Source organism: Manacus candei, unplaced genomic scaffold, assembly GCF_025592945.1.
Source record: "Manacus candei isolate 608988 ecotype Guabito, Panama unplaced genomic scaffold, ASM2559294v1 h1tg000153l, whole genome shotgun sequence".
NCBI lineage: Eukaryota > Metazoa > Chordata > Aves > Passeriformes > Pipridae > Manacus > Manacus candei.
In genome coordinates, this window is record NW_026138201.1 from 1,092,010 (window position 1) to 1,116,612 (window position 24,603).

The 24,603-nt window shown below is 63.7% G+C and overlaps 1 protein-coding gene and 1 long non-coding RNA gene across 30 annotated transcripts; one reads left to right on the forward strand and one right to left on the reverse strand.

The window, feature by feature from the left end:
• Nucleotides 1-22,663, forward strand: LOC127463276 (trichohyalin-like). Its single transcript, XM_051772536.1, has 9 exons — nucleotides 1-230; nucleotides 397-544; nucleotides 2,446-2,587; nucleotides 4,798-4,956; nucleotides 5,010-5,121; nucleotides 11,107-11,307; nucleotides 13,368-13,568; nucleotides 15,629-15,717; nucleotides 22,253-22,663. Exons 1-9 carry the CDS (start codon nucleotides 162-164, stop codon nucleotides 22,533-22,535), a joined length of 1,404 nt encoding a protein of 467 aa, XP_051628496.1. The 5' UTR covers nucleotides 1-161; the 3' UTR covers nucleotides 22,536-22,663.
• Nucleotides 395-22,356, reverse strand: LOC127463277 (uncharacterized). Of its 29 annotated transcripts, XR_007900747.1 has the most exons (11): nucleotides 22,253-22,356; nucleotides 19,911-19,963; nucleotides 17,728-17,780; nucleotides 15,665-15,717; nucleotides 13,404-13,456; nucleotides 11,143-11,195; nucleotides 8,921-8,973; nucleotides 6,899-6,951; nucleotides 4,798-4,956; nucleotides 2,535-2,587; nucleotides 396-432 (listed from the first exon to the last, which is right to left on the reverse strand). It is a non-coding gene; the product is annotated as an uncharacterized LOC127463277 (long non-coding RNA). The 29 variants fall into 29 exon arrangements; XR_007900748.1 differs by lacking the exon at nucleotides 2,535-2,587 and having other exon boundaries at nucleotides 395-432; nucleotides 4,851-4,956; XR_007900720.1 differs by lacking the exon at nucleotides 396-432 and having other exon boundaries at nucleotides 2,475-2,587.
• Nucleotides 22,664-24,603: the final 1,940 nt, after the last annotated feature.

Consider the following 24,603-nt stretch of genomic DNA (forward strand, 5'->3'; position numbering starts at 1 on the left):
GTGTAGAGATGTGAGTCCTGCAAGTGGGCAGGTGAAAGCTGGGGCACCTCCCTCTAGGTCTCAGTTTCCTTCACTTGAGGGAGTTGAATCTTCTCACTGTCAACTGTGTTGACCTGCCTTGATAGGAGCCATCAGACAAGAAAGCACAGACATTGCTTCGCATGCCCAGCTGCCTTTGCCCAGGGGCCCGGCTCCCAGCAGCAGATGGGACTGCACCAGGCCTTGCTCTGGTAAGACCAAGTGAAGTTTGGAGGGGTGTGTGGAGGTGGGGGGGCCTCTGTATAGGTGGGTGGGTAGTGGCTTGGAGATGTCCCTCTGGTGGTGTAGGGACCAGGTTTCCTTCTTCGGGAGGAGCTGTTGTTTCTCAGGCCAAACTGTATCCTCCTGCATTGGCAGAAGCCGTCAGAGAAGAAAGAAGAGACAGGAGTGGACCTTCAAGGCAAGAGCCAAGAAGAAGAAGAGCAGCAGCGTCGAGCTCAAGAGGGAGCACGGCAGAGACCCTCTGGGCAAAGGCACCTCCCTGGCACCCCCAGGGCAGGGATCCGTAAGAGTCCAGCGGGCACCTTCAGGCTGCCCCGGCTGGCTTTGTGCTGGGCGACCTCCCTGTAAGCAGGGCTGGGTCTTTGCTTTGCTTTGCTGGCCTTTGGCCATGGTGCTCCTTTGGCTGCCTGGAGAGAGGGGTAACCCTGTAAGGAGGGTGAGAGCCCCAATCTCCGCACCCGAGGGGAGAAACGGAGCTCTCCTGACCCCCAGCCCACCCTGTAAGCAGGGCAGGGCTTTTCTGACCCCCAGCCCACCCTGTAAGCAGGGCAGGGCTTTTCTGACCCCCAGCCCACCCTGTAAGCAGGGCAGGGCTTTTCCTGACCCCCAGCCCACCCTGTAAGCAGGGCAGGGCTTTTCCTGACCCCCAGCCCACCCTGTAAGCAGGGCAGGGCTTTTCCTGACCCCCAGCCCACCCTGTAAGCAGGGCAGGGCTTTTCCTGACCCCCAGCCCACCCTGTAAGCAGGGCAGGGCTTTTCCTGACCCCCAGCCCACCCTGTAAGCAGGGCAGGGCTTTTCCTGACCCCCAGCCCACCCTGTAAGCAGGGCAGGGCTTTTCCTGACCCCCAGCCCACCCTGTAAGCAGGGCAGGGCTTTTCCTTGACCCCCAGCCCACCCTGTAAGCAGGGCAGGGCTTTTCCCTTGGCACCTTTGTGCCTGCTGGTGGCCCCTGGCCAGAGTGACCCCCTGTAGGTGGGGTGTGTCACGGCCTTGGTCCCTGGGCCGGCTGTGAAGCCCCTGAGTGTGCTGAGGCCCCTCTGGCCTCTGCAGAGCCCGGGGCAGGGCTGAGGCTCTGCTCTCCTGCCCAGCGGGAGGGATGGCTCCCCACGCGTTGGCTGCACAGAGCCTGCTCCCTCTTCTGGGACGTTCCCCCTTTGTGTCTTTGTCTTTGTGGGTGTGAGTGAGCAAGTGAGCTTGTGCTTTACCCCCCGTAGCAGAAATGAGGTAGTAGGAGAGTGTAGCTTAGACTTCCCAGGAGGGAAAGAGGGGCTCTGTGCAGCAACCGGGGGTGCCCTCTGAACCCGCGGGCGGAGACAGGGCCCGGCCTTGCCCCTTCTTGCCCCGGACGGAGCCAAGCCCGTTAGTGGTGGTGCAGGCACCGTGACCCGCCTGTAGCCAGGGCCTGGGCGTGTGCCTGCGCTGCGGGGCTGCCTGTCCTGCTGGTGACGTGCCAGCGTGGTCCCCCCTGTCCTCGGGGCTGGAGCCCTGTCCCCCCGGCCTTAGGCCACTGTTGGGAGTGCCGGGCCTCGGGGGCAGCCCTGTAAGTGGGGCTTTGTGCGTCCCCCGTGCCCGGCGGGCGGTTGGAGGGACCCTCTGTAACCAGGCGGGTGTCCTGTGGGGTCCCCACCCTTTGACAGGCGTGGGGCTGGGCGTGTGCCCTCCCTGTCCTCGGGGGAAGGCCGAGCTCCGTGGCTCCCTGGGTGTTGTCCCGCCTGTAAGCAGGGTCCGGGTCTGGGAGCCTTTGTGCTCCCTCAGCTGGCAGCCTGTGCGGGGCGACCGCCCCGTTAGCGGGGAGCGGGTCAGGTGCCCCCGAAGCGGAGAGAAGGAGCCTCCGTGGGCCTTTGGGCCCAGGGCTGCCCTGTAAGTCGGGGCCAGTGCCCTGGAGTCCCGGGCACTTTGCGCTTCAGGCAGTGGCTGGAGCCCCCTGTAAGCAGGGGTGCAGCCTCTTTGGCCACTGCTTTGCATGCCCAGCTGCCTTTGCCCAGAGGGCCCAGCTCCCAGCAGCGGATGGGACTGCGTTGCTGTGGTGAGACCAAGTGAAGTTTGGAGGGGTTTGTGGAGGTGGGGGGGCCTGTGGGTGGGTAGTGCTTTGGAGATCTCTCTCTGGGGTGTCTGGACCGGGTTTCCTTCTTGGAGAGGAGCTGGTGTTTCTCACGCTAAACTGTGTTCTCCTGCCTTGGCAGAAGCCGTCAGAGAAGAAAGAAGAGACAGGAGTGGACCTTCGAGGCAAGAGCCAAGAAGAAGAGCAGCAGCATCGAGCTCAAGAGTGGACCTTCGAGGCAAGAGCCAAGAAGAAGAGCAGCAGCATCGAGCTCAAGAGTGGACCTTCGAGGCAAGAGCCAAGAAGAAGAAGAGCAGCAGCGTCGAGCTCAAGAGGGAGCACGGCAGAGACCCTCTGGGCAAAGGCACCTCCCTGGCACCCCCAGGGCAGGGATCCGTAAGAGTCCAGCGGGCACCTTCAGGCTGCCCCGGCTGGCTTTGTGCTGGGCGACCTCCCTGTAAGCAGGGCTGGGTCTTTGCTTTGCTTTGCTGGCCTTTGGCCATGGTGCTCCTTTGGCTGCCTGGAGAGAGGGGTAACCCTGTAAGGAGGGTGAGAGCCCCAATCTCCGCACCCGAGGGGAGAAACGGAGCTCTCCTGACCCCCAGCCCACCCTGTAAGCAGGGCAGGGCTTTTCTGACCCCCAGCCCACCCTGTAAGCAGGGCAGGGCTTTTCTGACCCCCAGCCCACCCTGTAAGCAGGGCAGGGCTTTTCCTGACCCCCAGCCCACCCTGTAAGCAGGGCAGGGCTTTTCCTGACCCCCAGCCCACCCTGTAAGCAGGGCAGGGCTTTTCTGACCCCCAGCCCACCCTGTAAGCAGGGCAGGGCTTTTCCTTGACCCCCAGCCCACCCTGTAAGCAGGGCAGGGCTTTTCCTGACCCCCAGCCCACCCTGTAAGCAGGGCAGGGCTTTTCCTGATCCCCAGCCCACCCTGTAAGCAGGGCAGGGCTTTTCCTGACCCCCAGCCCACCCTGTAAGCAGGGCAGGGCTTTTCCTGACCCCCAGCCCACCCTGTAAGCAGGGCAGGGCTTTTCCTGACCCCCAGCCCACCCTGTAAGCAGGGCAGGGCTTTTCCTGACCCCCAGCCCACCCTGTAAGCAGGGCAGGGCTTTTCCTTGACCCCCAGCCCACTCTGTAAGCAGGGCAGGGCTTTTCCTGACCCCCAGCCCACCCTGTAAGCAGGGCAGGGCTTTTCCCTTGGCACCTTTGTGCCTGCTGGTGGCCCCTGGCCAGAGTGACCCCCTGTAGGTGGGGTGTGTCACGGCCTTGGTCCCTGGGCCGGCTGTGAAGCCCCTGAGTGTGCTGAGGCCCCTCTGGCCTCTGCAGAGCCCGGGGCAGGGCTGAGGCTCTGCTCTCCTGCCCAGCGGGAGGGATGGCTCCCCACGCGTTGGCTGCACAGAGCCTGCTCCCTCTTCTGGGACGTTCCCCCTTTGTGTCTTTGTCTTTGTGGGTGTGAGTGAGCAAGTGAGCTTGTGCTTTACCCCCCGTAGCAGAAATGAGGTAGTAGGAGAGTGTAGCTTAGACTTCCCAGGAGGGAAAGAGGGGCTCTGTGCAGCAACCGGGGGGTGCCCTCTGAACCCGCGGGCGGAGACAGGGCCCGGCCTTGCCCCTTCTTGCCCCGGACGGAGCCAAGCCCGTTAGTGGTGGTGCAGGCACCGTGACCCGCCTGTAGCCAGGGCCTGGGCGTGTGCCTGCGCTGCGGGGCTGCCTGTCCTGCTGGTGACGTGCCAGCGTGGTCCCCCCTGTCCTCGGGGCTGGAGCCCTGTCCCCCCGGCCTTAGGCCACTGTTGGGAGTGCCGGGCCTCGGGGGCAGCCCTGTAAGTGGGGCTTTGTGCGTCCCCCGTGCCCGGCGGGCGGTTGGAGGGACCCTCTGTAACCAGGCGGGTGTCCCGTGGGGTCCCCACCCTTTGACAGGCGTGGGGCTGGGCGTGTGCCCTCCCTGTCCTCGGGGGAAGGCCGAGCTCCGTGGCTCCCTGGGTGTTGTCCCGCCTGTAAGCAGGGTCCGGGTCTGGGAGCCTTTGTGCTCCCTCAGCTGGCAGCCTGTGCGGGGCGACCGCCCCGTTAGCGGGGAGCGGGTCAGGTGCCCCCGAAGCGGAGAGAAGGAGCCTCCGTGGGCCTTTGGGCCCAGGGCTGCCCTGTAAGTCGGGGCCAGTGCCCTGGAGTCCCGGGCACTTTGCGCTTCAGGCAGTGGCTGGAGCCCCCTGTAAGCAGGGGTGCAGCCTCTTCGGCCACTGCTTTGCATGCCCAGCTGCCTTTGCCCAGAGGGCCCAGCTCCCAGCAGCGGATGGGACTGCGTTGCTGTGGTGAGACCAAGTGAAGTTTGGAGGGGTTTGTGGAGGTGGGGGGGCCTGTGGGTGGGTAGTGCTTTGGAGATCTCTCTCTGGGGTGTCTGGACCGGGTTTCCTTCTTGGAGAGGAGCTGGTGTTTCTCACGCTAAACTGTGTTCTCCTGCCTTGGCAGAAGCCGTCAGAGAAGAAAGAAGAGACAGGAGTGGACCTTCGAGGCAAGAGCCAAGAAGAAGAGCAGCAGCATCGAGCTCAAGAGTGGACCTTCGAGGCAAGAGCCAAGAAGAAGAGCAGCAGCATCGAGCTCAAGAGTGGACCTTCGAGGCAAGAGCCAAGAAGAAGAGCAGCAGCATCGAGCTCAAGAGTGGACCTTCGAGGCAAGAGCCAAGAAGAAGAGCAGCAGCATTGAGCTCAAGAGTGGACCTTCGAGGCAAGAGCCAAGAAGAAGAAGAGCAGCAGCGTCGAGCTCAAGAGGGAGCACGGCAGAGACCCTCTGGGCAAAGGCACCTCCCTGGCACCCCCAGGGCAGGGATCCGTAAGAGTCCAGCGGGCACCTTCAGGCTGCCCCGGCTGGCTTTGTGCTGGGCGACCTCCCTGTAAGCAGGGCTGGGTCTTTGCTTTGCTTTGCTGGCCTTTGGCCATGGTGCTCCTTTGGCTGCCTGGAGAGAGGGGTAACCCTGTAAGGAGGGTGAGAGCCCCAATCTCCGCACCCGAGGGGAGAAACGGAGCTCTCCTGACCCCCAGCCCACCCTGTAAGCAGGGCAGGGCTTTTCTGACCCCCAGCCCACCCTGTAAGCAGGGCAGGGCTTTTCTGACCCCCAGCCCACCCTGTAAGCAGGGCAGGGCTTTTCCTGACCCCCAGCCCACCCTGTAAGCAGGGCAGGGCTTTTCCTGACCCCCAGCCCACCCTGTAAGCAGGGCAGGGCTTTTCCTGACCCCCAGCCCACCCTGTAAGCAGGGCAGGGCTTTTCCTGACCCCCAGCCCACCCTGTAAGCAGGGCAGGGCTTTTCCCTTGGCACCTTTGTGCCTGCTGGTGGCCCCTGGCCAGAGTGACCCCCTGTAGGTGGGGTGTGTCACGACCTTGGTCCCTGGGCCGGCTGTGAAGCCCCTGAGTGTGCTGAGGCCCCTCTGGCCTCTGCAGAGCCCGGGGCAGGGCTGAGGCTCTGCTCTCCTGCCCAGTGGGAGGGATGGCTCCCCACGCGTTGGATGCACAGAGCCTGCTCCCTCTTCTGGGACGTTCCCCCTTTGTGTCTTTGTCTTTGTGGGTGTGAGTGAGCAAGTGAGCTTGTGCTTTACCCCCCGTAGCAGAAATGAGGTAGTAGGAGAGTGTAGCTTAGACTTCCCAGGAGGGAAAGAGGGGCTCTGTGCAGCAACCGGGGGGTGCCCTCTGAACCCACGGGCGGAGACAGGACCCGGCCTTGCCCCTTCTTGCCCCGGACGGAGCCAAGCCCATTAGTGGTGGTGCAGGCACCGTGACCCGCCTGTAGCCAGGGCCTGGGCGTGTGCCTGCGCTGCGGGGCTGCCTGTCCTGCTGGTGACGTGCCAGCGTGGTCCCCCCTGTCCTCGGGGCTGGAGCCCTGTCCCCCCGGCCTTAGGCCACTGTTGGGAGTGCCGGGCCTCGGGGGCAGCCCTGTAAGTGGGGCTTTGTGCGTCCCCCGTGCCCGGCGGGCGGTTGGAGGGACCCTCTGTAACCAGGCGGGTGTCCCGTGGGGTCCCCACCCTTTGACAGGCGTGGGGCTGGGCGTGTGCCCTCCCTGTCCTCGGGGGAAGGCCGAGCTCCGTGGCTCCCTGGGTGTTGTCCCGCCTGTAAGCAGGGTCCGGGTCTGGGAGCCTTTGTGCTCCCTCAGCTGGCAGCCTGTGCGGGGCGACCGCCCCGTTAGCGGGGAGCGGGTCAGGTGCCCCCGAAGCGGAGAGAAGGAGCCTCCGTGGGCCTTTGGGCCCAGGGCTGCCCTGTAAGTCGGGGCCAGTGCCCTGGAGTCCCGGGCACTTTGCGCTTCAGGCAGTGGCTGGAGCCCCCTGTAAGCAGGGGTGCAGCCTCTTTGGCCACTGCTTTGCATGCCCAGCTGCCTTTGCCCAGAGGGCCCAGCTCCCAGCAGCGGATGGGACTGCGTTGCTGTGGTGAGACCAAGTGAAGTTTGGAGGGGTTTGTGGAGGTGGGGGGGCCTGTGGGTGGGTAGTGCTTTGGAGATCTCTCTCTGGGGTGTCTGGACCGGGTTTCCTTCTTGGAGAGGAGCTGGTGTTTCTCACGCTAAACTGTGTTCTCCTGCCTTGGCAGAAGCCGTCAGAGAAGAAAGAAGAGACAGGAGTGGACCTTCGAGGCAAGAGCCAAGAAGAAGAGCAGCAGCATCGAGCTCAAGAGTGGACCTTCGAGGCAAGAGCCAAGAAGAAGAAGAGCAGCAGCGTCGAGCTCAAGAGGGAGCACGGCAGAGACCCTCTGGGCAAAGGCACCTCCCTGGCACCCCCAGGGCAGGGATCCGTAAGAGTCCAGCGGGCACCTTCAGGCTGCCCCGGCTGGCTTTGTGCTGGGCGACCTCCCTGTAAGCAGGGCTGGGTCTTTGCTTTGCTTTGCTGGCCTTTGGCCATGGTGCTCCTTTGGCTGCCTGGAGAGAGGGGTAACCCTGTAAGGAGGGTGAGAGCCCCAATCTCCGCACCCGAGGGGAGAAACGGAGCTCTCCTGACCCCCAGCCCACCCTGTAAGCAGGGCAGGGCTTTTCTGACCCCCAGCCCACCCTGTAAGCAGGGCAGGGCTTTTCTGACCCCCAGCCCACCCTGTAAGCAGGGCAGGGCTTTTCTGACCCCCAGCCCACCCTGTAAGCAGGGCAGGGCTTTTCCTGACCCCCAGCCCACCCTGTAAGCAGGGCAGGGCTTTTCCTGACCCCCAGCCCACCCTGTAAGCAGGGCAGGGCTTTTCCTGACCCCCAGCCCACCCTGTAAGCAGGGCAGGGCTTTTCCTTGACCCCCAGCCCACCCTGTAAGCAGGGCAGGGCTTTTCCTGACCCCCAGCCCACCCTGTAAGCAGGGCAGGGCTTTTCCCTTGGCACCTTTGTGCCTGCTGGTGGCCCCTGGCCAGAGTGACCCCCTGTAGGTGGGGTGTGTCACGGCCTTGGTCCCTGGGCCGGCTGTGAAGCCCCTGAGTGTGCTGAGGCCCCTCTGGCCTCTGCAGAGCCCGGGGCAGGGCTGAGGCTCTGCTCTCCTGCCCAGCGGGAGGGATGGCTCCCCACGCGTTGGCTGCACAGAGCCTGCTCCCTCTTCTGGGACGTTCCCCCTTTGTGTCTTTGTCTTTGTGGGTGTGAGTGAGCAAGTGAGCTTGTGCTTTACCCCCCGTAGCAGAAATGAGGTAGTAGGAGAGTGTAGCTTAGACTTCCCAGGAGGGAAAGAGGGGCTCTGTGCAGCAACCGGGGGGTGCCCTCTGAACCCGCGGGCGGAGACAGGGCCCGGCCTTGCCCCTTCTTGCCCCGGACGGAGCCAAGCCCGTTAGTGGTGGTGCAGGCACCGTGACCCGCCTGTAGCCAGGGCCTGGGCGTGTGCCTGCGCTGCGGGGCTGCCTGTCCTGCTGGTGACGTGCCAGCGTGGTCCCCCCTGTCCTCGGGGCTGGAGCCCTGTCCCCCCGGCCTTAGGCCACTGTTGGGAGTGCCGGGCCTCGGGGGCAGCCCTGTAAGTGGGGCTTTGTGCGTCCCCCGTGCCCGGCGGGCGGTTGGAGGGACCCTCTGTAACCAGGCGGGTGTCCCGTGGGGTCCCCACCCTTTGACAGGCGTGGGGCTGGGCGTGTGCCCTCCCTGTCCTCGGGGGAAGGCCGAGCTCCGTGGCTCCCTGGGTGTTGTCCCGCCTGTAAGCAGGGTCCGGGTCTGGGAGCCTTTGTGCTCCCTCAGCTGGCAGCCTGTGCGGGGCGACCGCCCCGTTAGCGGGGAGCGGGTCAGGTGCCCCCGAAGCGGAGAGAAGGAGCCTCCGTGGGCCTTTGGGCCCAGGGCTGCCCTGTAAGTCGGGGCCAGTGCCCTGGAGTCCCGGGCACTTTGCGCTTCAGGCAGTGGCTGGAGCCCCCTGTAAGCAGGGGTGCAGCCTCTTTGGCCACTGCTTTGCATGCCCAGCTGCCTTTGCCCAGAGGGCCCAGCTCCCAGCAGCGGATGGGACTGCGTTGCTGTGGTGAGACCAAGTGAAGTTTGGAGGGGTTTGTGGAGGTGGGGGGGCCTGTGGGTGGGTAGTGCTTTGGAGATCTCTCTCTGGGGTGTCTGGACCGGGTTTCCTTCTTGGAGAGGAGCTGGTGTTTCTCACGCTAAACTGTGTTCTCCTGCCTTGGCAGAAGCCGTCAGAGAAGAAAGAAGAGACAGGAGTGGACCTTCGAGGCAAGAGCCAAGAAGAAGAGCAGCAGCATCGAGCTCAAGAGTGGACCTTCGAGGCAAGAGCCAAGAAGAAGAAGAGCAGCAGCGTCGAGCTCAAGAGGGAGCACAGCAGAGACCCTCTGGGCAAAGGCACCTCCCTGGCACCCGCAGGGCAGGGATCCGTAAGAGTCCAGCGGGCACCTTCAGGCTGCCCCGGCTGGCTTTGTGCTGGGCGACCTCCCTGTAAGCAGGGCTGGGTCTTTGCTTTGCTTTGCTGGCCTTTGGCCATGGTGCTCCTTTGGCTGCCTGGAGAGAGGGGCAACCCTGTAAGGAGGGTGAGAGCCCCAATCTCCGCACCCGAGGGGAGAAACGGAGCTCTCCTGACCCCCAGCCCACCCTGTAAGCAGGGCAGGGCTTTTCTGACCCCCAGCCCACCCTGTAAGCAGGGCAGGGCTTTTCCTGACCCCCAGCCCACCCTGTAAGCAGGGCAGGGCTTTTCTGACCCCCAGCCCACCCTGTAAGCAGGGCAGGGCTTTTCTGACCCCCAGCCCACCCTGTAAGCAGGGCAGGGCTTTTCCTGACCCCCAGCCCACCCTGTAAGCAGGGCAGGGCTTTTCCTGACCCCCAGCCCACCCTGTAAGCAGGGCAGGGCTTTTCCTGACCCCCAGCCCACCCTGTAAGCAGGGCAGGGCTTTTCCTGACCCCCAGCCCACCCTGTAAGCAGGGCAGGGCTTTTCCTGACCCCCAGCCCACCCTGTAAGCAGGGCAGGGCTTTTCCTGACCCCCAGCCCACCCTGTAAGCAGGGCAGGGCTTTTCCTGACCCCCAGCCCACCCTGTAAGCAGGGCAGGGCTTTTCCTTGACCCCCAGCCCACTCTGTAAGCAGGGCAGGGCTTTTCCTGACCCCCAGCCCACCCTGTAAGCAGGGCAGGGCTTTTCCCTTGGCACCTTTGTGCCTGCTGGTGGCCCCTGGCCAGAGTGACCCCCTGTAGGTGGGGTGTGTCACGGCCTTGGTCCCTGGGCCGGCTGTGAAGCCCCTGAGTGTGCTGAGGCCCCTCTGGCCTCTGCAGAGCCCGGGGCAGGGCTGAGGCTCTGCTCTCCTGCCCAGCGGGAGGGATGGCTCCCCACGCGTTGGCTGCACAGAGCCTGCTCCCTCTTCTGGGACGTTCCCCCTTTGTGTCTTTGTCTTTGTGGGTGTGAGTGAGCAAGTGAGCTTGTGCTTTACCCCCCGTAGCAGAAATGAGGTAGTAGGAGAGTGTAGCTTAGACTTCCCAGGAGGGAAAGAGGGGCTCTGTGCAGCAACCGGGGGGTGCCCTCTGAACCCACGGGCGGAGACAGGACCCGGCCTTGCCCCTTCTTGCCCCGGACGGAGCCAAGCCCATTAGTGGTGGTGCAGGCACCGTGACCCGCCTGTAGCCAGGGCCTGGGCGTGTGCCTGCGCTGCGGGGCTGCCTGTCCTGCTGGTGACGTGCCAGCGTGGTCCCCCCTGTCCTCGGGGCTGGAGCCCTGTCCCCCCGGCCTTAGGCCACTGTTGGGAGTGCCGGGCCTCGGGGGCAGCCCTGTAAGTGGGGCTTTGTGCGTCCCCCGTGCCCGGCGGGCGGTTGGAGGGACCCTCTGTAACCAGGCGGGTGTCCCGTGGGGTCCCCACCCTTTGACAGGCGTGGGGCTGGGCGTGTGCCCTCCCTGTCCTCGGGGGAAGGCCGAGCTCCGTGGCTCCCTGGGTGTTGTCCCGCCTGTAAGCAGGGTCCGGGTCTGGGAGCCTTTGTGCTCCCTCAGCTGGCAGCCTGTGCGGGGCGACCGCCCCGTTAGCGGGGAGCGGGTCAGGTGCCCCCGAAGCGGAGAGAAGGAGCCTCCGTGGGCCTTTGGGCCCAGGGCTGCCCTGTAAGTCGGGGCCAGTGCCCTGGAGTCCCGGGCACTTTGCGCTTCAGGCAGTGGCTGGAGCCCCCTGTAAGCAGGGGTGCAGCCTCTTTGGCCACTGCTTTGCATGCCCAGCTGCCTTTGCCCAGAGGGCCCAGCTCCCAGCAGCGGATGGGACTGCGTTGCTGTGGTGAGACCAAGTGAAGTTTGGAGGGGTTTGTGGAGGTGGGGGGGCCTGTGGGTGGGTAGTGCTTTGGAGATCTCTCTCTGGGGTGTCTGGACCGGGTTTCCTTCTTGGAGAGGAGCTGGTGTTTCTCACGCTAAACTGTGTTCTCCTGCCTTGGCAGAAGCCGTCAGAGAAGAAAGAAGAGACAGGAGTGGACCTTCGAGGCAAGAGCCAAGAAGAAGAGCAGCAGCATCGAGCTCAAGAGTGGACCTTCGAGGCAAGAGCCAAGAAGAAGAAGAGCAGCAGCGTCGAGCTCAAGAGGGAGCACGGCAGAGACCCTCTGGGCAAAGGCACCTCCCTGGCACCCCCAGGGCAGGGATCCGTAAGAGTCCAGCGGGCACCTTCAGGCTGCCCCGGCTGGCTTTGTGCTGGGCGACCTCCCTGTAAGCAGGGCTGGGTCTTTGCTTTGCTTTGCTGGCCTTTGGCCATGGTGCTCCTTTGGCTGCCTGGAGAGAGGGGCAACCCTGTAAGGAGGGTGAGAGCCCCAATCTCCGCACCCGAGGGGAGAAACGGAGCTCTCCTGACCCCCAGCCCACCCTGTAAGCAGGGCAGGGCTTTTCTGACCCCCAGCCCACCCTGTAAGCAGGGCAGGGCTTTTCTGACCCCCAGCCCACCCTGTAAGCAGGGCAGGGCTTTTCCTGACCCCCAGCCCACCCTGTAAGCAGGGCAGGGCTTTTCCTGACCCCCAGCCCACCCTGTAAGCAGGGCAGGGCTTTTCTGACCCCCAGCCCACCCTGTAAGCAGGGCAGGGCTTTTCTGACCCCCAGCCCACCCTGTAAGCAGGGCAGGGCTTTTCCTGACCCCCAGCCCACCCTGTAAGCAGGGCAGGGCTTTTCCTGATCCCCAGCCCACCCTGTAAGCAGGGCAGGGCTTTTCCTGACCCCCAGCCCACCCTGTAAGCAGGGCAGGGCTTTTCCTGACCCCCAGCCCACCCTGTAAGCAGGGCAGGGCTTTTCCTGACCCCCAGCCCACCCTGTAAGCAGGGCAGGGCTTTTCCTGACCCCCAGCCCACCCTGTAAGCAGGGCAGGGCTTTTCCTTGACCCCCAGCCCACCCTGTAAGCAGGGCAGGGCTTTTCCTGACCCCCAGCCCACCCTGTAAGCAGGGCAGGGCTTTTCCCTTGGCACCTTTGTGCCTGCTGGTGGCCCCTGGCCAGAGTGACCCCCTGTAGGTGGGGTGTGTCACGGCCTTGGTCCCTGGGCCGGCTGTGAAGCCCCTGAGTGTGCTGAGGCCCCTCTGGCCTCTGCAGAGCCCGGGGCAGGGCTGAGGCTCTGCTCTCCTGCCCAGCGGGAGGGATGGCTCCCCACGCGTTGGCTGCACAGAGCCTGCTCCCTCTTCTGGGACGTTCCCCCTTTGTGTCTTTGTCTTTGTGGGTGTGAGTGAGCAAGTGAGCTTGTGCTTTACCCCCCGTAGCAGAAATGAGGTAGTAGGAGAGTGTAGCTTAGACTTCCCAGGAGGGAAAGAGGGGCTCTGTGCAGCAACCGGGGGGTGCCCTCTGAACCCGCGGGCGGAGACAGGGCCCGGCCTTGCCCCTTCTTGCCCCGGACGGAGCCAAGCCCGTTAGTGGTGGTGCAGGCACCGTGACCCGCCTGTAGCCAGGGCCTGGGCGTGTGCCTGCGCTGCGGGGCTGCCTGTCCTGCTGGTGACGTGCCAGCGTGGTCCCCCCTGTCCTCGGGGCTGGAGCCCTGTCCCCCCGGCCTTAGGCCACTGTTGGGAGTGCCGGGCCTCGGGGGCAGCCCTGTAAGTGGGGCTTTGTGCGTCCCCCGTGCCCGGCGGGCGGTTGGAGGGACCCTCTGTAACCAGGCGGGTGTCCCGTGGGGTCCCCACCCTTTGACAGGCGTGGGGCTGGGCGTGTGCCCTCCCTGTCCTCGGGGGAAGGCCGAGCTCCGTGGCTCCCTGGGTGTTGTCCCGCCTGTAAGCAGGGTCCGGGTCTGGGAGCCTTTGTGCTCCCTCAGCTGGCAGCCTGTGCGGGGCGACCGCCCCGTTAGCGGGGAGCGGGTCAGGTGCCCCCGAAGCGGAGAGAAGGAGCCTCCGTGGGCCTTTGGGCCCAGGGCTGCCCTGTAAGTCGGGGCCAGTGCCCTGGAGTCCCGGGCACTTTGCGCTTCAGGCAGTGGCTGGAGCCCCCTGTAAGCAGGGGTGCAGCCTCTTTGGCCACTGCTTTGCATGCCCAGCTGCCTTTGCCCAGAGGGCCCAGCTCCCAGCAGCGGATGGGACTGCGTTGCTGTGGTGAGACCAAGTGAAGTTTGGAGGGGTTTGTGGAGGTGGGGGGGCCTGTGGGTGGGTAGTGCTTTGGAGATCTCTCTCTGGGGTGTCTGGACCGGGTTTCCTTCTTGGAGAGGAGCTGGTGTTTCTCACGCTAAACTGTGTTCTCCTGCCTTGGCAGAAGCCGTCAGAGAAGAAAGAAGAGACAGGAGTGGACCTTCGAGGCAAGAGCCAAGAAGAAGAGCAGCAGCATCGAGCTCAAGAGTGGACCTTCGAGGCAAGAGCCAAGAAGAAGAAGAGCAGCAGCGTCGAGCTCAAGAGGGAGCACGGCAGAGACCCTCTGGGCAAAGGCACCTCCCTGGCACCCCCAGGGCAGGGATCCGTAAGAGTCCAGCGGGCACCTTCAGGCTGCCCCGGCTGGCTTTGTGCTGGGCGACCTCCCTGTAAGCAGGGCTGGGTCTTTGCTTTGCTTTGCTGGCCTTTGGCCATGGTGCTCCTTTGGCTGCCTGGAGAGAGGGGCAACCCTGTAAGGAGGGTGAGAGCCCCAATCTCCGCACCCGAGGGGAGAAACGGAGCTCTCCTGACCCCCAGCCCACCCTGTAAGCAGGGCAGGGCTTTTCTGACCCCCAGCCCACCCTGTAAGCAGGGCAGGGCTTTTCTGACCCCCAGCCCACCCTGTAAGCAGGGCAGGGCTTTTCCTGACCCCCAGCCCACCCTGTAAGCAGGGCAGGGCTTTTCCTGACCCCCAGCCCACCCTGTAAGCAGGGCAGGGCTTTTCTGACCCCCAGCCCACCCTGTAAGCAGGGCAGGGCTTTTCTGACCCCCAGCCCACCCTGTAAGCAGGGCAGGGCTTTTCCTGACCCCCAGCCCACCCTGTAAGCAGGGCAGGGCTTTTCCTGATCCCCAGCCCACCCTGTAAGCAGGGCAGGGCTTTTCCTGACCCCCAGCCCACCCTGTAAGCAGGGCAGGGCTTTTCCTGACCCCCAGCCCACCCTGTAAGCAGGGCAGGGCTTTTCCTGACCCCCAGCCCACCCTGTAAGCAGGGCAGGGCTTTTCCTGACCCCCAGCCCACCCTGTAAGCAGGGCAGGGCTTTTCCTTGACCCCCAGCCCACCCTGTAAGCAGGGCAGGGCTTTTCCTGACCCCCAGCCCACCCTGTAAGCAGGGCAGGGCTTTTCCCTTGGCACCTTTGTGCCTGCTGGTGGCCCCTGGCCAGAGTGACCCCCTGTAGGTGGGGTGTGTCACGGCCTTGGTCCCTGGGCCGGCTGTGAAGCCCCTGAGTGTGCTGAGGCCCCTCTGGCCTCTGCAGAGCCCGGGGCAGGGCTGAGGCTCTGCTCTCCTGCCCAGCGGGAGGGATGGCTCCCCACGCGTTGGCTGCACAGAGCCTGCTCCCTCTTCTGGGACGTTCCCCCTTTGTGTCTTTGTCTTTGTGGGTGTGAGTGAGCAAGTGAGCTTGTGCTTTACCCCCCGTAGCAGAAATGAGGTAGTAGGAGAGTGTAGCTTAGACTTCCCAGGAGGGAAAGAGGGGCTCTGTGCAGCAACCGGGGGGTGCCCTCTGAACCCGCGGGCGGAGACAGGGCCCGGCCTTGCCCCTTCTTGCCCCGGACGGAGCCAAGCCCGTTAGTGGTGGTGCAGGCACCGTGACCCGCCTGTAGCCAGGGCCTGGGCGTGTGCCTGCGCTGCGGGGCTGCCTGTCCTGCTGGTGACGTGCCAGCGTGGTCCCCCCTGTCCTCGGGGCTGGAGCCCTGTCCCCCCGGCCTTAGGCCACTGTTGGGAGTGCCGGGCCTCGGGGGCAGCCCTGTAAGTGGGGCTTTGTGCGTCCCCCGTGCCCGGCGGGCGGTTGGAGGGACCCTCTGTAACCAGGCGGGTGTCCCGTGGGGTCCCCACCCTTTGACAGGCGTGGGGCTGGGCGTGTGCCCTCCCTGTCCTCGGGGGAAGGCCGAGCTCCGTGGCTCCCTGGGTGTTGTCCCGCCTGTAAGCAGGGTCCGGGTCTGGGAGCCTTTGTGCTCCCTCAGCTGGCAGCCTGTGCGGGGCGACCGCCCCGTTAGCGGGGAGCGGGTCAGGTGCCCCCGAAGCGGAGAGAAGGAGCCTCCGTGGGCCTTTGGGCCCAGGGCTGCCCTGTAAGTCGGGGCCAGTGCCCTGGAGTCCCGGGCACTTTGCGCTTCAGGCAGTGGCTGGAGCCCCCTGTAAGCAGGGGTGCAGCCTCTTTGGCCACTGCTTTGCATGCCCAGCTGCCTTTGCCCAGAGGGCCCAGCTCCCAGCAGCGGATGGGACTGCGTTGCTGTGGTGAGACCAAGTGAAGTTTGGAGGGGTTTGTGGAGGTGGGGGGGCCTGTGGGTGGGTAGTGCTTTGGAGATCTCTCTCTGGGGTGTCTGGACCGGGTTTCCTTCTTGGAGAGGAGCTGGTGTTTCTCACGCTAAACTGTGTTCTCCTGCCTTGGCAGAAGCCGTCAGAGAAGAAAGAAGAGACAGGAGTGGACCTTCGAGGCAAGAGCCAAGAAGAAGAGCAGCAGCATCGAGCTCAAGAGTGGACCTTCGAGGCAAGAGCCAAGAAGAAGAAGAGCAGCAGCGTCGAGCTCAAGAGGGAGCACGGCAGAGACCCTCTGGGCAAAGGCACCTCCCTGGCACCCCCAGGGCAGGGATCCGTAAGAGTCCAGCGGGCACCTTCAGGCTGCCCCGGCTGGCTTTGTGCTGGGCGACCTCCCTGTAAGCAGGGCTGGGTCTTTGCTTTGCTTTGCTGGCCTTTGGCCATGGTGCTCCTTTGGCTGCCTGGAGAGAGGGGTAACCCTGTAAGGAGGGTGAGAGCCCCAATCTCCGCACCCGAGGGGAGAAACGGAGCTCTCCTGACCCCCAGCCCACCCTGTAAGCAGGGCAGGGCTTTTCTGACCCCCAGCCCACCCTGTAAGCAGGGCAGGGCTTTTCTGACCCCCAGCCCACCCTGTAAGCAGGGCAGGGCTTTTCCTGACCCCCAGCCCACCCTGTAAGCAGGGCAGGGCTTTTCCTGACCCCCAGCCCACCCTGTAAGCAGGGCAGGGCTTTTCCTGACCCCCAGCCCACCCTGTAAGCAGGGCAGGGCTTTTCCTGACCCCCAGCCCACCCTATAAGCAGGGCAGGGCTTTTCCTGACCCCCAGCCCACCCTGTAAGCAGGGCAGGGCTTTTCCTTGACCCCCAGCCCACCCTGTAAGCAGGGCAGGGCTTTTCCTGACCCCCAGCCCACCCTGTAAGCAGGGCAGGGCTTTTCCCTTGGCACCTTTGTGCCTGCTGGTGGCCCCTGGCCAGAGTGACCCCCTGTAGGTGGGGTGTGTCACGGCCTTGGTCCCTGGGCCGGCTGTGAAGCCCCTGAGTGTGCTGAGGCCCCTCTGGCCTCTGCAGAGCCCGGGGCAGGGCTGAGGCTCTGCTCTCCTGCCCAGCGGGAGGGATGGCTCCCCACGCGTTGGCTGCACAGAGCCTGCTCCCTCTTCTGGGACGTTCCCCCTTTGTGTCTTTGTCTTTGTGGGTGTGAGTGAGCAAGTGAGCTTGTGCTTTACCCCCCGTAGCAGAAATGAGGTAGTAGGAGAGTGTAGCTTAGACTTCCCAGGAGGGAAAGAGGGGCTCTGTGCAGCAACCGGGGGGTGCCCTCTGAACCCGCGGGCGGAGACAGGGCCCGGCCTTGCCCCTTCTTGCCCCGGACGGAGCCAAGCCCGTTAGTGGTGGTGCAGGCACCGTGACCCGCCTGTAGCCAGGGCCTGGGCGTGTGCCTGCGCTGCGGGGCTGCCTGTCCTGCTGGTGACGTGCCAGCGTGGTCCCCCCTGTCCTCGGGGCTGGAGCCCTGTCCCCCCGGCCTTAGGCCACTGTTGGGAGTGCCGGGCCTCGGGGGCAGCCCTGTAAGTGGGGCTTTGTGCGTCCCCCGTGCCCGGCGGGCGGTTGGAGGGACCCTCTGTAACCAGGCGGGTGTCCCGTGGGGTCCCCACCCTTTGACAGGCGTGGGGCTGGGCGTGTGCCCTCCCTGTCCTCGGGGGAAGGCCGAGCTCCGTGGCTCCCTGGGTGTTGTCCCGCCTGTAAGCAGGGTCCGGGTCTGGGAGCCTTTGTGCTCCCTCAGCTGGCAGCCTGTGCGGGGCGACCGCCCCGTTAGCGGGGAGCGGGTCAGGTGCCCCCGAAGCGGAGAGAAGGAGCCTCCGTGGGCCTTTGGGCCCAGGGCTGCCCTGTAAGTCGGGGCCAGTGCCCTGGAGTCCCGGGCACTTTGCGCTTCAGGCAGTGGCTGGAGCCCCCTGTAAGCAGGGGTGCAGCCTCTTTGGCCACTGCTTTGCATGCCCAGCTGCCTTTGCCCAGAGGGCCCAGCTCCCAGCAGCGGATGGGACTGCGTTGCTGTGGTGAGACCAAGTGAAGTTTGGAGGGGTTTGTGGAGGTGGGGGGGCCTGTGGGTGGGTAGTGCTTTGGAGATCTCTCTCTGGGGTGTCTGGACCGGGTTTCCTTCTTGGAGAGGAGCTGGTGTTTCTCACGCTAAACTGTGTTCTCCTGCCTTGGCAGAAGCCGTCAGAGAAGAAAGAAGAGACAGGAGTGGACCTTCGAGGCAAGAGCCAAGAAGAAGAGCAGCAGCATCGAGCTCAAGAGTGGACCTTCGAGGCAAGAGCCAAGAAGAAGAAGAGCAGCAGCGTCGAGCTCAAGAGGGAGCACGGCAGAGACCCTCTGGGCAAAGGCACCTCCCTGGCACCCCCAGGGCAGGGATCCGTAAGAGTCCAGCGGGCACCTTCAGGCTGCCCCGGCTGGCTTTGTGCTGGGCGACCTCCCTGTAAGCAGGGCTGGGTCTTTGCTTTGCTTTGCTGGCCTTTGGCCATGGTGCTCCTTTGGCTGCCTGGAGAGAGGGGCAACCCTGTAAGGAGGGTGAGAGCCCCAATCTCCGCACCCGAGGGGAGAAACGGAGCTCTCCTGACCCCCAGCCCACCCTGTAAGCAGGGCAGGGCTTTTCCTGACCCCCAGCCCACCCTGTAAGCAGGGCAGGGCTTTTCCTGACCCCCAGCCCACCCTGTAAGCAGGGCAGGGCTTTTCTGACCCCCAGCCCACCCTGTAAGCAGGGCAGGGCTTTTCTGACCCCCAGCCCACCCTGTAAGCAGGGCAGGGCTTTTCCTGACCCCCAGCCCACCCTGTAAGCAGGGCAGGGCTTTTCCTGATCCCCAGCCCACCCTGTAAGCAGGGCAGGGCTTTTCCTGACCCCCAGCCCACCCTGTAAGCAGGGCAGGGCTTTTCCTGACCCCCAGCCCACCCTGTAAGCAGGGCAGGGCTTTTCCTGACCCCCAGCCCACCCTGTAAGCAGGGCAGGGCTTTTCCTGACCCCCAGCCCACCCTGTAAGCAGGGCAGGGCTTTTCCTTGACCCCCAGCCCACCCTGTAAGCAGGGCAGGGCTTTTCCTGACCCCCAGCCCACCCTGTAAGCAGGGCAGGGCTTTTCCCTTGGCACCTTTGTGCCTGCTGGTGGCCCCTGGCCAGAGTGACCCCCTGTAGGTGGGGTGTGTCACGGCCTTGGTCCCTGGGCCGGCTGTGAAGCCCCTGAGTGTGCTGAGGCCCCTCTGGCCTCTGCAGAGCCCGGGGCAGGGCTGAGGCTCTGCTCTCCTGCCCAGCGGGAGGGATGGCTCCCCACGCGTTGGCTGCACAGAGCCTGCTCCCTCTTCTGGGACGTTCCCCCTTTGTGTCTTTGTCTTTGTGGGTGTGAGTGAGCAAGTGAGCTTGTGCTTTACCCCCCGTAGCAGAAATGAGGTAGTAGGAGAGTGTAGCTTAGACTTCCCAGGAGGGAAAGAGGGGCTCTGTGCAGCAACCGGGGGGTGCCCTCTGAACCCGCGGGCGGAGACAGGGCCCGGCCTTGCCCCTTCTTGCCCCGGACGGAGCCAAGCCCGTTAGTGGTGGTGCAGGCACCGTGACCCGCCTGTAGCCAGGGCCTGGGCGTGTGCCTGCGCTGCGGGGCTGCCTGTCCTGCTGGTGACGTGCCAGCGTGGTCCCCCCTGTCCTCGGGGCTGGAGCCCTGTCCCCCCGGCCTTAGGCCACTGTTGGGAGTGCCGGGCCTCGGGGGCAGCCCTGTAAGTGGGGCTTTGTGCGTCCCCCGTGCCCGGCGGGCGGTTGGAGGGACCCTCTGTAACCAGGCGGGTGTCCCGTGGGGTCCCCACCCTTTGACAGGCGTGGGGCTGGGCGTGTGCCCTCCCTGTCCTCGGGGGAAGGCCGAGCTCCGTGGCTCCCTGGGTGTTGTCCCGCCTGTAAGCAGGGTCCGGGTCTGGGAGCCTTTGTGCTCCCTCAGCTGGCAGCCTGTGCGGGGCGACCGCCCCGTTAGCGGGGAGCGGGTCAGGTGCCCCCGAAGCGGAGAGAAGGAGCCTCCGTGGGCCTTTGGGCCCAGGGCTGCCCTGTAAGTCGGGGCCAGTGCCCTGGAGTCCCGGGCACTTTGCGCTTCAGGCAGTGGCTGGAGCCCCCTGTAAGCAGGGGTGCAGCCTCTTCGGCCACTGCTTTGCATGCCCAGCTGCCTTTGCCCAGAGGGCCCAGCTCCCAGCAGCGGATGGGACTGCGTTGCTGTGGTGAGACCAAGTGAAGTTTGGAGGGGTTTGTGGAGGTGGGGGGGCCTGTGGGTGGGTAGTGCTTTGGAGATCTCTCTCTGGGGTGTCTGGACCGGGTTTCCTTCTTGGAGAGGAGCTGGTGTTTCTCACGCTAAACTGTGTTCTCCTGCCTTGGCAGAAGCCGTCAGAGAAGAAAGAAGAGACAGGAGTGGACCTTCGAGGCAAGAGCCAAGAAGAAGAGCAGCAGCATCGAGCTCAAGAGTGGACCTTCGAGGCAAGAGCCAAGAAGAAGAAGAGCAGCAGCGTCGAGCTCAAGAGGGAGCACGGCAGAGACCCTCTGGGCAAAGGCACCTCCCTGGCACCCCCAGGGCAGGGATCCGTAAGAGTCCAGCGGGCACCTTCAGGCTGCCCCGGCTGGCTTTGTGCTGGGCGACCTCCCTGTAAGCAGGGCTGGGTCTTTGCTTTGCTTTGCTGGCCTTTGGCCATGGTGCTCCTTTGGCTGCCTGGAGAGAGGGGCAACCCTGTAAGGAGGGTGAGAGCCCCAATCTCCGCACCCGAGGGGAGAAACGGAGCTCTCCTGACCCCCAGCCCACCCTGTAAGCAGGGCAGGGCTTTTCTGACCCCCAGCCCACCCTGTAAGCAGGGCAGGGCTTTTCTGACCCCCAGCCCACCCTGTAAGCAGGGCAGGGCTTTTCCTGACCCCCAGCCCACCCTGTAAGCAGGGCAGGGCTTTTCTGACCCCCAGCCCACCCTGTAAGCAGGGCAGGGCTTTTCCTGACCCCCAGCCCACCCTGTAAGCAGGGCAGGGCTTTTCCTGACCCCCAGCCCACCCTGTAAGCAGGGCAGGGCTTTTCCTGACCCCCAGCCCACCCTGTAAGCAGGGCAGGGCTTTTCCTGACCCCCAGCCCACCCTGTAAGCAGGGCAGGGCTTTTCCTGACCCCCAGCCCACCCTGTAAGCAGGGCAGGGCTTTTCCTGACCCCCAGCCCACCCTGTAAGCAGGGCAGGGCTTTTCCTGACCCCCAGCCCACCCTGTAAGCAGGGCAGGGCTTTTCCTGACCCCCAGCCCACCCTGTAAGCAGGGCAGGGCTTTTCCTGACCCCCAGCCCACCCTGTAAGCAGGGCAGGGCTTTTCCTTGACCCCCAGCCCACCCTGTAAGCAGGGCAGGGCTTTTCCTGACCCCCAGCCCACCCTGTAAGCAAGGCAGGGCTTTTCCTGACCCCCAGCCCACCTTGTAAGCAGGGCAGGGCTTTTCCCTTGGCACCTTTATGCCTGCTGGTGGCCCCTGGCCAGAGTGACCCCCTGTAGGTGGGGTGTGTCACGACCTTGGTCCCTGGGCCGGCTGTGAAGCCCCTGAGTGTGCTGAGGCCCCTCTGGCCTCTGCAGAGCCCGGGGCAGGGCTGAGGCTCTGCTCTCCTGCCCAGCGGGAGGGATGGCTCCCCACGCGTTGGCTGCACAGAGCCTGCTCCCTCTTCTGGGACGTTCCCCCTTTGTGTCTTTGTCTTTGTGGGTGTGAGTGAGCAAGTGAGCTTGTGCTTTACCCCCCGTAGCAGAAATGAGGTAGTAGGAGAGTGTAGCTTAGACTTCCCAGGAGGGAAAGAGGGGCTCTGTGCAGCAACCGGGGGGTGCCCTCTGAACCCGCGGGCGGAGACAGGGCCCGGCCTTGCCCCTTCTTGCCCCGGACGGAGTCAAGCCCGTTAGTGGTGGTGCAGGCACCGTGACCCGCCTGTAGCCAGGGCCTGGGCGTGTGCCTGCGCTGCGGGGCTGCCTGTCCTGCTGGTGACGTGCCAGCGTGGTCCCCCCTGTCCTCGGGGCTGGAGCCCTGTCCCTCCGGCCTTAGGCCACTGTTGGGAGTGCCGGGCCTCGGGGGCAGCCCTGTAAGTGGGGCTTTGTGCGTCCCCCGTGCCCGGCGGGCGGTTGGAGGGACCCTCTGTAACCAGGCGGGTGTCCCGTGGGGTCCCCACCCTTTGACAGGCGTGGGGCTGGGCGTGTGCCCTCCCTGTCCTCGGGGGAAGGCCGAGCTCCGTGGCTCCCTGGGTGTTGTCCCGCCTGTAAGCAGGGTCCGGGTCTGGGAGCCTTTGTGCTCCCTCAGCTGGCAGCCTGTGCGGGGCGACCGCCCCGTTAGCGGGGAGCGGGTCAGGTGCCCCCGAAGCGGAGAGAAGGAGCCTCCGTGGGCCTTTGGGCCCAGGGCTGCCCTGTAAGTCGGGGCCAGTGCCCTGGAGTCCCGGGCACTTTGCGCTTCAGGCAGTGGCTGGAGCCCCCTGTAAGCAGGGGTGCAGCCTCTTTGGCCACTGCTTTGCATGCCCAGCTGCCTTTGCCCAGAGGGCCCAGCTCCCAGCAGCGGATGGGACTGCGTTGCTGTGGTGAGACCAAGTGAAGTTTGGAGGGGTTTGTGGAGGTGGGGGGGCCTGTGGGTGGGTAGTGCTTTGGAGATCTCTCTCTGGGGTGTCTGGACCGGGTTTCCTTCTTGGAGAGGAGCTGGTGTTTCTCACGCTAAACTGTGTTCTCCTGCCTTGGCAGAAGCCGTCAGAGAAGAAAGAAGAGACAGGAGTGGACCTTCGAGGCAAGAGCCAAGAAGAAGAGCAGCAGCATCGAGCTCAAGAGTGGACCTTCGAGGCAAGAGCCAAGAAGAAGAGCAGCAGCATCGAGCTCAAGAGTGGACCTTCGAGGCAAGAGCCAAGAAGAAGAAGAGCAGCAGCGTCGAGCTCAAGAGGGAGCACGGCAGAGACCCTCTGGGCAAAGGCACCTCCCTGGCACCCCCAGGGCAGGGATCCGTAAGAGTCCAGCGGGCACCTTCAGGCTGCCCCGGCTGGCTTTGTGCTGGGCGACCTCCCTGTAAGCAGGGCTGGGTCTTTGCTTTGCTTTGCTGGCCTTTGGCCATGGTGCTCCTTTGGCTGCCTGGAGAGAGGGGCAACCCTGTAAGGAGGGTGAGAGCCCCAATCTCCGCACCCGAGGGGAGAAACGGAGCTCTCCTGACCCCCAGCCCACCCTGTAAGCAGGGCAGGGCTTTTCTGACCCCCAGCCCACCCTGTAAGCAGGGCAGGGCTTTTCCTGACCCCCAGCCCACCCTGTAAGCAGGGCAGGGCTTTTCCTGACCCCCAGCCCACCCTGTAAGCAGGGCAGGGCTTTTCCTGACCCCCAGCCCACCCTGTAAGCAGGGCAGGGCTTTTCCTGACCCCCAGCCCACCCTGTAAGCAGGGCAGGGCTTTTCCTGACCCCCAGCCCACCCTGTAAGCAGGGCAGGGCTTTTCCTGACCCCCAGCCCACCCTGTAAGCAGGGCAGGGCTTTTCCTGACCCCCAGCCCACCCTGTAAGCAGGGCAGGGCTTTTCCTTGACCCCCAGCCCACCCTGTAAGCAGGGCAGGGCTTTTCCTGACCCCCAGCCCACCCTGTAAGCAAGGCAGGGCTTTTCCTGACCCCCAGCCCACCCTGTAAGCAGGGCAGGGCTTTTCCCTTGGCACCTTTGTGCCTGCTGGTGGCCCCTGGCCAGAGTGACCCCCTGTAGGTGGGGTGTGTCACGGCCTTGGTCCCTGGGCCAGCTGTGAAGCCCCTGAGTGTGCTGAGGCCCCTCTGGCCTCTGCAGAGCCCGGGGCAGGGCTGAGGCTCTGCTCTCCTGCCCAGCGGGAGGGATGGCTCCCCACGCGTTGGCTGCACAGAGCCTGCTCCCTCTTCTGGGACGTTCCCCCTTTGTGTCTTTGTCTTTGTGGGTGTGAGTGAGCAAGTGAGCTTGTGCTTTACCCCCCGTAGCAGAAATGAGGACCGGACCTGTCCTGCACTTCCAAGCGCTGCTTCCCTGTTCCCTGCTTCCCTGCTCTCTATTCCCTGCTCCCTATTCCCTGCTTCCCTGCCCCGACTCACTGGGCAGGGCCGTGCTGAGCTGTATCGCCTCGGCTCCCTCCCTCCCTCGTGGGCCCTGTGTGGTGGCTGGAGAGGAGAGAAGTGTGATAAACTGAGAAAATGATTGGAACTAATTAAGAGAAAACAGTGTAAGGTCAAAATGACCTGGAGAGAAATGAAAAACAAGTTGTACAACTTAATTGGGCCCCTATAAAGGGATAAAACGAGTTACCTCCCTTTTACCTGATGTAAGATTTGTAGTGAGAGAATTTTGTTTAGTTTGCTAGATAATAGCACCTTTCTTAAAATTTATAACTTTGTATAGATAACAAGCAAACATCTGCTGAATGCCTGATTTAACAATATATTATGGATGCTTATAGATAACATTCTTGTTAAGACATATCTGTGGTATGTCTGACCTAACAGTGTGTAATGTTTATACTTATGTATAATGAATATTCATGTAGTAGCTGGAAATAAATGTAGAACAAATGGTTTTTTTAGGTGTGACAGGTGTTGGGAGTTGTTGAACCTCTTCCCTGATCACCCAGCGCTGAATTTGCTTTTATCATATAATAAATTCTGATTGGAAATTGCCCGACTGGGTTTCTATTTCTCACAGAAGGTAACGGGCTCTGGATGAAACTGCGACTCCCAAAGGTCTCTGCATCGCTCCCGCGCTGCCTCAGAGCGGCGACAGCGACAGTGAAGGTGGGCGGAGTAAACCTAAAGGCTGCACTTCTCCTGTCCAGCCCTCGGTGCTACCTCACGGCTAATCAGGTTGGGAGTGCTAACCTTGCAGGCTGAAACACCTCGGTCTGAATACAGACTTTAAATATAGTCTATTCGTATACACATATATGTTTACTCATTTGTATGTGTAAAATAGAGCCACAGAATGGTTTGGGGTGGAAGGAACTTAAAGCTCATCCAGTCCCAGTCCCCTGCTGTGTACAGAACACCTTCCACTAGACCAGGTTTGTAAGAGCTCCATCCAGCCTGGCCTTGAGCACCTCCAGGGAGATGCATAGATGAACATATATGAAACATTCCATATAAAATTAAGA

What these genes read in the sequence shown, in the direction of transcription:
- LOC127463276 (XM_051772536.1), top strand. Translation starts at nt 162, where the DNA reads ATGCCCAGCTGCCTTTGCCCAGGGGCCCGGCTCCCAGCAGCAGATGGG. An exon ending in CTGCACCAGGCCTTGCTCTG is followed by an intron (nt 231 to 396) that starts GTAAGACCAAGT and finishes CTGCATTGGCAG; the next exon opens with AAGCCGTCAGAGAAGAAAGA. An exon ending in CATCGAGCTCAAGAGTGGAC is followed by an intron (nt 2,588 to 4,797) that starts CTTCGAGGCAAG and finishes ACAGGAGTGGAC; the next exon opens with CTTCGAGGCAAGAGCCAAGA.